A 13,406-nucleotide genomic window follows, 5' to 3' on the forward strand; every position below is an offset into this window, starting at 1 on the left:
TTTAATGGGTCTCCGGACGGTCAAAACGCCTCTCGTTCCCTGCAAAGTGAGCAAGTGGGTTTACCGTGTCCCGTTTCTGAGGTCTTTTCGGACGCCACACTTTTTGGGTCCCGATGGATCAGGGCTCCTAGCGGTTGGGCGAGTACTTGGAGCGGGCTGATCCCCTCGAAACACAAGCTGGGGAAAGGGGCCGAAGCCACGGAAGCCCATTCTCAGACCCTGGGAGCAGGATGGGGCCTTTTGGGAGCCACTAAACTCAGGATTTGGAGCAGGCGCCCCGGACCTGCTTTCCGCGCAGGAAGATCTGCGCCCCAAGTTGTCTCCACTCGAAAGCGCACAGGCATTGCGCCCCGCGCCACTTCCGCGCGGGTCCCGGAGATGCTCCATCAAATAGAGGATTCATGTACCCCCTACCCTGGCGGGTTGGGGTTCCGGTGGCAGGCGACAAAGATGATCTGAGCTGCTTCCATCTCTGGCAAGGTTAGACGGGGTCTGAGGGAAAGCCGGGTTTGGGCGCGGCGGGAGGGCAGGGGCTCGGACTTCGGCTTGGTCCCGCGCCCACGCTCGCACCTCTCCAGGCCCCCCTCCCCGGGCAGGGTCTGGGGTCGGAGAGTTGGGGTGTGGGTGGCTACAGGAGCCGCCGCTGGCGCGACTGCGGCGCCAGCCCCCTCCCCCCGTCCCCCGCCACTCGGGGGCGGGAAGTGGCGGGGTGGGAGTCACCCGAACGTGATTGCCTGAGGCCCCTCCTGCCGCGGCGAGGGAGCTCCATAAAAGCCCTGTTTCGACCCGCTCTCCACACCAGGTCCGCTGGCTCTCACCCCTCGGAGAGGCGCACCCGACTGCCCGGCCCTCGCCGCCCAGCCACACCCGCCCGCCCGCCAGCCACCGTGAGTGCCACGACCCACTCGGCTTGGGGCGGGAGCTGGGGGACCGCGCCGGCTCACCCTCGGAGGAGCTCTGGGGCCACGGGAGGGTCGTGCCCGGCTCCCCAATCCCTGCGCGCCTCTCTCGGTCCTCTCCTGCCCCGACGCGCGGTGACCTCTCTTGGAGGCTAAATTCCACTTGCTCCTTCTGGTCCTTTCCGACTGCACACCCGCCCTGCTCCCGCCCCCCTCCCCTCCCCCTCCCCGGCCGCGCGGTCCCTTTGGGTTATCTTTTGGAGGGTGTGAAGGGGAACGCGATCCCCAACCCCATTTCCTCGGAGGTCGACGCCTGGAAGGAGGTTTCCCCGGAGTTTGGAAGCTCCCTGCCACTTTCCCGGATCCTTGGGATCCGATCTGAGACTGCCCTGCCCGGGGAGTTCTCTCCCCTCTCTCCCAAATTGTCACCCCGAAGGAATCTTCAGCCATAACCTCCGATGTCCTGCAGCAAAGACAGACCAAAAGTGTTAGAGAAGAAACTTTTCTCCTCCGGCCGGGGTTTGGGGAGGAGGGTAGGAAAGTGACAATTACTCACCCCACGGGAAGGAACTTCTACTTGTGTTTGTAAACTATCTAAACTGGCTCAGGCGAGCTCTGGTCCCACGCCTCGCACCTCTCCTTGCGTGACTCCTCCGCGCAGCTACTTGGACCGAATTTGCGCGGACTTTTCGCGTGGAGCAGAAGGGTGGGGCAGGGCAGATGGTGCCTTTAGTAAGCGGCGCGGTGCTCACCACCCTCCACTTCCCTCTCGAGTGGTAGCGGGGTGTGGGTGGCGAGGGACATACAGGAGGGAGGTTCGAGGTATGTATCCTTTCAAACCCCACTATTCTCCGCTTTCCCTTCTGTGCCGGCAGATGCTGGGTAGCAAGCGACTGGGGCTATCCGGAATGACCCTCGCCCTGTCCCTGCTTGTGTGCCTGGGCGCGCTGGCCGAGGCGTACCCCTCCAAGCCAGACAACCCAGGAGAGGACGCGCCGGCAGAGGACATGGCCAGATACTATTCAGCGCTGCGACACTACATCAACCTCATCACCAGGCAGAGGTGGGTAGGCTCCTCGGGACCCACTCACGGAGCGCCCTGCCTGCAGGAGCTGAGATCCTGGGGACCTCAGAGGACAGGGACCAGTTTTTTTTTTTTTTTTTTTTTTTTTTTTGTTGCTTGTAACCCAGGGCAGCACAGTTTCAGGCACATACTCAGTTCCCTGCATAATTACATAGGGCACTGAACACTTTCCCTCTGCAACCGTAGTTACAACATCGTGACCGCCCCCCCCCCCCCCCCCCCCCCCCCCCGATTTAGGTTCCCTAAGCTGTGTGGCTGGCCATCTTCTCCTACTCACTCCCTGCTGTTTTTGGTTCTTAGAGCAGTTGGGGGACTGTTTGGAAACCTGGATGGGAAAGGACCCCCTAAAACAGGTCAGAAATGCTCTAGGGAAGTGCTGTAGGGAGAAGGGTGAGCTGAATGTGTAGGAACTACAACCACCACACCAACCAGGAAACAGCTGGGTTGCCAAAGATATTACCAGATTTTCCAAGCTGCCCAGAGCAAATTGCATGACAGTATTTAGGAAAAGACAAATAGAGCTATTTTCTTGTCTTCTGTACAGTGGGATTTTTTTTTTTCAGTCTCAGCTCTTAAAAATCCTGGTGCCAATAAATAGAGATTTAGCATGAAAACAGTTGATCTAAAATGCAGAGACTTTCCCCATTTTATAGCAGGTGAGTTTTGAGAAGGAAGTGCCTACTTAGTGCTTTGTTAAGAAGAAAACTAGTCACTCTAGGATAAACCCTGGCATTACATGGAATTTGGAAAATTGTAAACTTTATTCTGAACCCTCGGAAAGCTAAAATTAAATGCCATGCTTTCACTCTCAGCATCAAATATTAGGGGGAAAAATCACATCCAAACTATAATACAGGATTTAAAATTTGTTACCTGAATTGGTTCATCTTAATTCTAAATCATTCAATATCTTATTTCAATTCCAAGATCAAATGAACTTGATAGGCTAAAAAGGGTGAGCCCTTTAAAAACACTAATGTTAACATATTTAAATTATGCTTTGTAAAGTGTTATTTTGTTTTTGTTTTTACCATACTTTTTACTGTTTACAAGTCAGAGAGTCCTTGAAGGATTCAAAATGGGGCAAACTTGTATTTTTTTTAAATAATTTTTTTCCTGTTTCATCAAACAGGGATATGACATCCTAAAAAGCTTTCGAAAGTCCCAGTTTACATAGAATCAGAAATACATAAAATGTTGGAATTAAATAGTACTGGTTTGTGAACCTTGAAGTCTGTTCATTTTAATTAGCAAAAAGCACTAATGTTTTATATTCTAGTAGACTTCTCAGAAAGTTAATTGCTTCAAATTCTTGTTTATGCTTTCATATAGACTAGAGAAAAGAATTGTTCAAATAAAAAAGATACTAATTGTCGTTTATCTAGGAAAACCTTTGTTGGTTATTTAGTTTGTCACTTATAACATAGTAGAACTTATTTCTTCAAAGGTGATTGCTATAAAGAAAGCTTTTAACATTGTATAAAGCTTTAGCATTTCAAAATGTTTCCCTAGGCACTATTTCATCCAGTCTTTACCTCAAAGCCTTGAAGTGAGTATAATTATCTACATTTTACAGGTCATGAATCTAAGAACATTTATGAAAGCTTTTCTTTTTAGGGGTGGTGAAATTCAAGCATTCCTACTGATTTTCCTTCGATATTGTCACTACCATCAGCATCGAGTGTGATCTCCAACCTCTTTGGTGAAACACAAATAAAGGGAAAGGGGCTTAAGTTTTTTGGGAAGAGATTCAGGTTAGGTGGGAATGAGTTGATCCTGAACCAGAGTTTTGTGTCTCATCTTCATATAAATTCCCTCTTAGAAACCATCAGAGGCTTATCATCTGCACCCATCATCTCCATTCCTACCCCACAAACCCAATCATCTGCACAATTTTGTATTTTTGAAAATTACAGCGTCATTTGTGAACAGGTGTTTTCATTTGGCACAAATGGTAGTCTGATATCATTCTCTTTCCTCCCTTTTTCTACTCAGTCCATGTTTTTAAGCTATACGCTCCTGGTTCATTGCCTGAAAACTGCGTCATTTATTCTAGAGCATGGATCTACCACATTTGGCTTTTCCAGTCCCCTACATCAGTGGTTCCCAGCTGGGGCTGACTTTATGTTCTAACCATCCTACCATGCCTAGGACAGCCCCCTACAACAAATAATTTTCTAGCCCAAAATGTTTAGTACCAAAGTGGAGAAACCCAGCCCTAGATTAGTTTTTATCCATCCAGGTCAGATATTGGAATCACTTAGGGAGCTTTTTAAATATGCTAGTACTGGGCTGCAGCCTTGACTAGTTAAATCAGAACCTCAGGGGTGTGTGGGACCTGAGCTTTACAGTGGTTTTACAAGCTTCCCAGGTGATATCAATGTAAAGCCAGATTTGAGAATTTTTTTTTCCCCCAGAGACTCTGTCTTTGACAGGTGAAACATTGTAGAGCAGCAGGAGAATCCCGAATTAAGCAGAGAAGGAAGAATAGTGAACAATGCTGTCCTGGGTGCCACTTTATGACTGTGAATCCTGCTATTTTAGATTTAGCTTCTTTACTAGTAAATTGTAGAAAACATTCGTCAGTTCCTCTATTCACTGGAGCATGATGAAGATAAATGAGTTAAGGTTGCTCAAGAGTTTTAAGGTTAATAAAATCAACGGATGAACAGAATAAATAGGTATATAAGCAACAATCTACAGTTTGACATCACAACTCTAGAAAATCTTGAGGAAATCTTATAAATGATGGGGGGGGGGGCAATTTGTTTGTTTTTGCTTCCTTTAAGCCCCAGCAAAGGAACAATAATAGGCAATCTTTCCAAAAGATTTGGATTTAATTGCACTTGATAGGCAGGGTATACTTTGTTTTGCTGTTTTGCTTATTAGCTAATCGATTCATCCAGGCTAGTTTTTCATTTGTGAACAACGTGGTTTCTGGTATACAAGGTCTTTTCTGAGAAAGGGAAAAAGATACAACTTGGTAGACCCTTCAGCAGTGACAGAGAGAGAGAGATAGAGATAGAGAGACCATTGTCCTCACTCACCTGGAACAAATAGCATATACTTGCATTCACATATAGTCCTATCCACATCTTGCTCTAGGAGAAAAAAGACCAGTAAGATTCCACAGTCTTTCAACGGACCAGTGAAATTCCTTTATATTTACAGGGCAGTTTAAATTAGAGCATGAAAGAAGGTTTTTAGCTTTTGGTACCCCAAATAAGTATGGAAAATATAGGACCCATGTTTATTGCTTTCTGTAAGAATGGGTGAATTTCAACAGCAATACCTTGCATTTGTGTTTCACTAAGTTGCTTTCAAAACGTTGTGACTCACATTAGATTTCTACAAAGACTCCAATTTAAAAACGAGTTGTGATTTTTTTACAAATGAGAAAACTGAGATTTCAAAGACACAGGTAGGTCAAGAACTTCTGTCTGATGATTTTTTTCCTAAGGCTGTTTCTGAACAATCATCTGGTTTCTTTGTTAAGATTTAAACTGCTGTATATCATCAGAACTATAGCCAATTAACTAATTATGGAAACATTTAAAATCATACTGCAATGTCTTTTTATTTCCTGTCACTTAGTTATAAAAGTTTCTATATATGTATTGTTTGTAGTAGTATAAAAAGGCAAGAATTTAACTAAAAATTTCTATTGGTTCAAATAACCTGCTAACTTGTTATTTAAGCAAAATTATACATATTTATAATTTTTTTAAGTTTATTTACTTTTGAAAGACAGAGAGAGAGCACTAGTGGGGGAAGGGCAGAAAGAGAGAGAGGGAGACACCGAATCTGAAGCAGGCTCCAGGGTCCAGGTTGTCAACACAGAGCGGCTTGAACCCACGAACTGTGAGATCATGACCTGAGCCAAAGCTGACCCTTAACTGACTGAGCCACCCAGGTGCCCCCAAATTATATATATTTATAATTTGAAATAATATTTCTGATAGTGTCTATTTCATATAACTAGATTATATTGTTAGCAGATGATCAGCCAAGTGGGAGACTATCTTCCTTTTTTTCTAAATATTTTTCCTTTTTATGAATATCTCAAACTTGTTTTAAAAGACTTTCCCCCCCTTTTTTTTTTAAGGTATGGAAAACGATCTAGCCCTGAGACACTGATTTCAGACCTCTTGATGAGAGAAAGCACAGAAAACGTTCCCAGAACTAGGTATGAAAAGCCTGTGTGGGGACATTGTTGCAGAGCTCAAGATGCACGGGGGAGGGAAATCCCAGAGGGCTGCCTGGGAGGGGGAAGACATTGGAATGAGTCTTCCATTGGAATGAGCAGGTAGCATTTTGGCAGAAATGGAGATGGGGAAAAGGGCAGTGAGGACCTTTCTTTTCATGGACTAATTTGCAAATCTCTAAACTTCTGTGGGGTATTATTTTCGACCACAGATTATTTGGTGCTCCTTTGAAAATTTTAAATATAAGTGACTTTCACCTCAGAAATGACTCTATATAGAATTTCTAACTGTGTTAGAATTGAGAGAACATAGAGTGAGTCCCTATCTCTACACTGAAATGACCAGCAGTACATCTTTGGCTGGGGTAATCTTTAGTTTTCATACAGTATGTGGAGTGTCTAGAAATCCTGCAGATATCACTCATGAGTCTTATTCTAATCTTCCTCATTTTACATGAAGCCAGAGATCAGTCTTGGTTGGGTGGGGGCTAGTGTTTACTTTTTGACATATTTCAAGCTCAATATCACAGAGAAATTTCAAGGAATGAATGTTAAGGTCATAATATTCTTAGGGACTTGTCTGTAACCTTGGGGTTTTCTGGGAATGTGGAGCCATCTGGGGAAGAGGAGCCCGCCAAGAGCTGGTGTCAAATATTGGACAATGAAGGCTGTTGGGAAGCAGCCTGGCCCTCCTCTGTTTTCATAACTTTCTGGCTCTTCTGTCTGATGCCTCCTGCCTCGATCACGTGGCACATGGTTTCATCCATTTCTGTGGGAGCTTGTCTGCCTTAAACCCAAAGCTAGACAATGTCAAGAACCAGGTTCCCCAGAAGAGGTCACTAGAACACTTGCTCAGTGAGCGTGACTGGCCTGTCCCTCTTTATTGCGGTTCTCCCCAGAGAACAAATGGGGTGACCTGCTGAGCCACTTACTTTCCCTCCCATCATCCTTCTGTCCTCTCGTGAAATGGCCAGTCTGGGCAAAGGTGCAGGTCTAAAGTTGTCAGGTTTGTTTTCTCTGAAGGAAGTAACAATTTGGACTGGAATAAAACTCCAGTGTTCTTGTCTGGAGGTATCAACCCAGATTTAAACAGCAAATGCAAGGGAAGCAGGTGGAAAATTCATAAGGGTTGTTTTTAATACTAAACAATAGATGCCTTTAAGGTTTCATTGACCTGAGTGTGATATTTGCCATGGTAAAAAGTTTAGGGTAAACCTTATCTGCTTTGGGTAAGGAAAGGAACCATCCAAACTTAATAACCTTGCTGCTACTCTTTGTTTTGTGGCTTAAAGTCTAACGGTTGGTGCATGAAATACAGTTAATTGCACCCTGATGGAGACAGCCTCAATCCTGTGCCGTTAGGAGGAGGCAAAAGTTGAGAGCTTCGAAATTGCCTGTGAATGCTATTTTATTAAAAAGTATTCTTTATAAAAATAGTATCTTACTACATAAAAAGCCTTGCAGGAAAACAAAAGCATATTCAGAATTGAGTAACAATAACTTTCTTGTTACCATTTTGTGTAATTCCTGTAGTTTTGATCTTCAGAAATATTGCAGAGTTCTTTGGCTCCTTTGATAAATACAGGGCCTCTTAAATACTCTGAGATTTGCTTGAGACTCCCATGAACATGAGTGAAAACTACTCAGCTGGGTCTCTGCATATGATGCCACTGTCTCCTGCTCTGATATTCTACCTGACCTCCTATTTAGAATGTCAACAGGAGCCTTTTCAGCAGTTTCTGATCATCTTTCAGTTCAGAACTGAATGTCTCACTTTCTGTAAGCCTCCCAGGAGGCTGGGAAGCTTCTCTTACGTGCTTTGCTTCTTATGTTTGACAGGCTGGAAGACCCTTCTATGTGGTGATGGGAAATGAAACTTGCTCTCCAGTCTTTTCCTATTTTTCAACCCATATTTCATCCTGTAAAACTAGAGTCTGCCGGTCCTCCCAATGCATGCAGCCAATGTGCTCAACTCTGCAGAGTTTCCCTTTGTTGTCCTTGTATATACGTGTGTTTAAATAAAGTACCAAGCATTCAAATGTGTATGTTCCTCAATGAAAAAAATCTGTTGTTGCAGTAGTCAGAATTATTTTAAGTTATTCGTTACATCGCAATCTCACTCAGTAGGAGGTTCAAGGTTTGCTTCACCAGTGTTAAAGCAGTGACTATGGAAGTTATAAAGATATGATGATTAATGATGATCAAGACTCAGCTGTGTGTGTGTGTGTGTGTGTGTGTGTGTGTGTGTGAGTGAGAGAGAGAGAAAGAGAGAGGGAACAAAATTATTTGGAAACATTGAGCAGAGGAATGCTAACTTAGAATAATTTGCTGAACTTTCCCCCACATACACATGAAATCATTATTAACCTGATAGCCTTAGCTATCAGCAGAAAGGATTGCTGTCTAATAGAACTTTCTTCAAAATGTCCTCTCCTCTAATATAGTAACCACCAGCCACATGTGGTTTTTGAGCACATGCATGTGGCAAGTACAAATGAGGGACTGAGTTCTAAATGTTATTGGGTTTTAATTTCAATAGCCACATGTTTTTAGCAGCTATCATATCAGACAGCTCAGATCTATGCGTGTATTTAGGCCAATACACTAAGAATTTGAGTCATAAACAGAAATACACTGAGTAGGAATGACTACTTTTTCACAGAACATGGGGTATGTTAATTAATTTAGCTAAAGGTTATTAAACTTCCCCATCCTTCATGTACCTATGCATGGGTTTAGTTTAAAATTTATGGCACCGAGTTCTTACATGTAATTTCCAAATCAAAGAAAATGAGAAAATGGGTCTCATCCTATATTTTACTTTGGACCACACGATAAAAATATTTTTATGTGTTGTTTTATTGCTTTCAAAACCCCCATATACATTACGTCTTAGGGAATCTTAGAGTATAAAAAATATTCTCTGTATATAAAGAATTCTGTTTCTTCAGCCATTGAAGACAGTGATACTACAGAACATAATTACCTTTAATGAAATTGTTCTGTGATTTTCCTACATTTGTCCTTATTTTTGTTTCCTTGTACTTCGAACTAAATATCCTTATCTATAGTTTCGCTGTCTGCAGTTTCCATTACGTGCGGACAACTGTGGCTGGAAGATGTTCTTCCTTCTGACAAATCATCAGAAGGTCACTAGTAGCCTAACTTTACGTCACAACGCCTACGTCATTCCCCTCACTTCATCTCATCACTTAGGCGTTTGATCATCTCAAATTTCAGAAGAAGAATAAGGTGAGTACAGCATAGTAAAATATTTTGAGAGAGAGAGGCCACATTCACATAACTTTTATTACTGTATATTGTTATAATGGTTCTATTTCATTATTAGTCATTGTTATTAATCTCTTCCTGTGCCTAGTTTATAAGTTAAACTTTATCATAGGTACCTCTGCATAGGAAAAAACATAGTTTATGTAGGGTTTGGTACTCTACACGGTTTCAAGCATCCACTGGGAGTCCTGGAATGTATCTCCTCTTCCCTATGCCAGGAGAAGTGGGGGGATCTACCACACCAATATGTAAAGTGTTTTTTTTTATCTTAAAATGTTGAATAAGTCATAATTTCTTATCACACGTCAAAAGTTCTTTACCAACCTAATATATTCTTATCACACGTCAAAAGTTCTTTACTGAAGTTATTATTATGCAAAATAAGTTGACTGAAAGATTCATTTGGCAGTACAGATAATCTGAATATTCGTCACCAATTATAGAACTCTTGGTTACATGGAGCAGAGCAAATAGGAATGACATCTATGGACCCTGGAAAGATAGCCTGGGAATTTGATTTTAAAACAAAAGTTTAAATCTCTTATCCTACCAAATCTAAATTTCCAAAAGGCTGAATATTAAATAGCCTACATTTTTACCTATCAATCAGGCCTTGATAACTCACCTCTTCACCTCATGTTACTAGAGAGAGGACTGAACCTTCATACCGCGTGAGCCCCGTGGTCCTGACTCAGTGGCTTCAGGTTCTCTGACCTTCAGATTTACTAAACTTCTGAGTTCTCACTAATGAAATGGGGATCATAGGTCTTGCTCAACTTTCTGCATAAGTTTATACTGGGATCAAAATTCAAGTTAAGATAATGTTACAAGTAAGTGGTAGTAGGGAAGTGGATAAAGATGAAGTTTTTGATAATTCTTGTGTTGGATTACAACTCCCTTGCTGTAGATTGAATGTTCGTATCCTTTCAGATTTATATGTTGAAATCCTAATCCCCAAGGTGATGGTATTTGGAGGTGGGGTGTTTGGGGGGGTTGATTAGGTCATGAGAGTGGAACTTTCATGAATGGGATTAGTGTCCTTATGAAAGGGACCCCAAAGAGCTCCCTTATCCCTTCCATTACATGAGGACACAATGAGAAGATAGATGTCTATGAACCAGGAAGCAGGCCCTCACCAGACCAAATCTGCTGGTGCCTTGATCTCAGACTTCCCAGCTTCCAGAACTGTGAGAAATAAAGTTCTGTTCTTTTTAAACCATCCACCTATGGTAATTTGCTATAGCAGCCCAAATAGACTACGGTATCCCTAATAAACAAGAATTCACTTTCAGAAATACAGTAATGGTAAACACTTATAAATTGCAAAAATACATTCCAAGAGATTCCCTAGTAATATTTTTCAAACATTGCCAGCCTGCTGACCCTCCTTGGAATAGGGATAAATGTACCAGATCACCCATCTGTCATTGCAAATAATAATAATCCTTACTAGAGTTACAGTAAGAACAAGTGACGCTTCATTAAAATGAGATGCCTGTAAGCAACAATATCATTATCAAGTAAATCTGCAAGCATTTATTAAGGTCTTTGCTGATCCAAACTCTATTCTACATTCATAAGAGGTATAAATTCTGCATAAAGTTTTTGCAGATGCCATTGCACTTTTTTGTTCCTCACAATGCCCATGACACATTCAGACAGAAGAGGAAACTGAGGCCTAGGGAAAATAAGTGACTTTCCCCACCTCATCCAAGGTAGGAAGACAAACAGCAGTTCCTCTATTTGCAAACATTGCCACACCTGATAATGTTTCATGGAAGAAGTTAGTCGACACCAGGTCTTACACAACGTAGTTAAGAACATAACTCTGGTACACTTAAATCGAGAATAACAAAAATACTAAATTGTGCAAAATAATTTAGAAAAGGAAATGAGTGTGGGCAGAATTAGCTAGGCAAGGCTTAACAGAGAATATGGATGTTGAGGTGGGTGAACACAGAGGTGGGTCAGCCAGAGCTTGTGTAGGGAATGGTCAGGGATCTACCTGATAGGAACAGAGGCAGAGTGGCCAGGAGTTGGGTCAGTGAAGTAGGTACAGGAATGGCCAAACTCACTCACCATTCATTTATCCACTCAATAGTTTTTGAGTATCTAATATGTATTGTACATTGTACCAAGCACTGGGGACATAAAGATCAATAATAGTTTCTCAGGGAGTTTACCATCTAATGAGGGAGACAGGTATTTACAGTGTATTGTCGGAAGTGCAAAGATGGGAGTTTTAGAGGTTTGGGATATAGTTAGGTGCTAGAATCTTCCCACTCATCATGCTTCCCTTTGCATTTTCCAGACAAAGGAGCTGTAGATAGAATAAACTGCCAAAATGGGACCAGAGTATCAGATGAGCAAGTATCCAACGACACCCGATGCAGGGCTGCCCTAAGCTGAATCAGGACACCTGACTAAGGCCTGAACTTTTAAAGTACCCCTGTCCCTCATACCAAATCTCATGCACCCTGGTGGAGCGTGACAGGAACAGTGAGGTCTGTGGGGCAGACCTTCACATCCACAGTGCCCTGTGGTCTAATGAATCAACCAGAATAACAGCAGCCCCCTCCCCAACCACCACCACTAAGCAAAAGGAGGTAGGAATGAGAACAGAGGAAGGGACTCTTCACAGCTATTATTCCCCATTTCAGGGGCAGAGATATCTCCTCTCTCTCTAACAAGAAGTGGGCACAAGGTGTTACAGGAGCCACGAAGGGGCTCCCACCCAAGGCTGTGGAGAGTGGAGGAGGCAGGTCAAACTTCCTGGAGCTACTGATGTTGAGCTGAGGTTTGAAGCAGGAGTACCAACTCCCAGAGGAAGAATGTGAGATAGGAGCAGAGGACATGCAGGTATGAGAAAACAATATATATTTTGAGTGCTTTTTAATTATTTTTGATATCTATACTTTGAATTTGCCCACATGGTAGACCTGGATCACTGGTTACTGTTCTGAAGGGAAGATTGTATTTGGGATGAAAACAAGTCTCATGCCCAGCTCTCTTCTCCCCAGTGTTCCTCCATTTCTCCCCACCTGAAATCCCACCTGCTTTTCCATAGATTGGTTCCAGGGGCAGAATGCTATCTCCCATAATCTTCATTCCACCAATCAGGACTAGACTTCTCAGCCTGAGATGCCTTCACTATGATCTTATGGACAAACTTACAGGTTCAGAGAATAAACATTGTAGGGTTGGTCCTACTCCCTAATTCAGAAATAAAAGGGCTCACTATTTCTTTTGCAATATTTTAGCTTTCTTAGTATCTTCTAGCCTTTTTCCGCATTTAGATATGGGTAAAGACAGAAGAGCAAATATAAAGAGAAGGAAAAATCAGCCCTGATTTGGGAGTTGCACATCATGGCACAGTGCTTTCTGCTAAGTAAAGATGCCTGATGCATGGTCCAGAGCTAGGTCCACACGCAGACTCTATGGGTCCTGCTGATGACAGACAAATTCATTGTCTCCCTCTTTCTTTCCAATATACATGCATTATGCTTATATGGTTACTTATTACTATGTGGGCAACAGAAAATATTTTTTTTCACTCCATGCAGAACATGGGAGTCAGTTACAATGCTCAGAATTAAACAAATACATTTTCTGTTTGCCATAAAGTAAAACCGCCTTTTTAACGAGATAGTTTTGTGGAATATTCTTTTATTGTGGTTCATGGGTAGAAGGATTATGATATTGTCACAACTAAATGATTGCCTTTTCTTCCGCCTATTAGAAAAATTAGCACAGTGTGAAATCACACAGAATCTTTTTTTTAAATCAGAGTGAAATAACATAATTAATCGTATGTGTCATCTCGGTTCATTCTTTTAGTGTGCTAAGTATCAATTTCAGCTTGTTCTAATGCTGCAGAATTGAAACACTTTGCAATTCTTGGAATGGGGTGATGATGTGTTATGGTACT

At 42.6% G+C, this 13,406-nt stretch overlaps 1 protein-coding gene across 1 annotated transcript; it reads left to right on the forward strand.

Moving 5' to 3' along the window:
• Nucleotides 1-461: 461 nt before the first annotated feature.
• Nucleotides 462-8,230, forward strand: NPY (neuropeptide Y). Its single transcript, XM_045495095.1, has 5 exons — nucleotides 462-480; nucleotides 803-887; nucleotides 1,775-1,962; nucleotides 6,089-6,169; nucleotides 8,027-8,230. The coding sequence occupies exons 3-5, from the start codon at nucleotides 1,775-1,777 to the stop codon at nucleotides 8,049-8,051; spliced, it is 294 nt and encodes a 97-aa protein (XP_045351051.1). The 5' UTR covers nucleotides 462-480; nucleotides 803-887; the 3' UTR covers nucleotides 8,052-8,230.
• Nucleotides 8,231-13,406: the final 5,176 nt, after the last annotated feature.

This window comes from Leopardus geoffroyi, chromosome A2 (assembly GCF_018350155.1).
Source record: "Leopardus geoffroyi isolate Oge1 chromosome A2, O.geoffroyi_Oge1_pat1.0, whole genome shotgun sequence".
In the NCBI taxonomy this organism is placed as follows: domain Eukaryota; kingdom Metazoa; phylum Chordata; class Mammalia; order Carnivora; family Felidae; genus Leopardus; species Leopardus geoffroyi.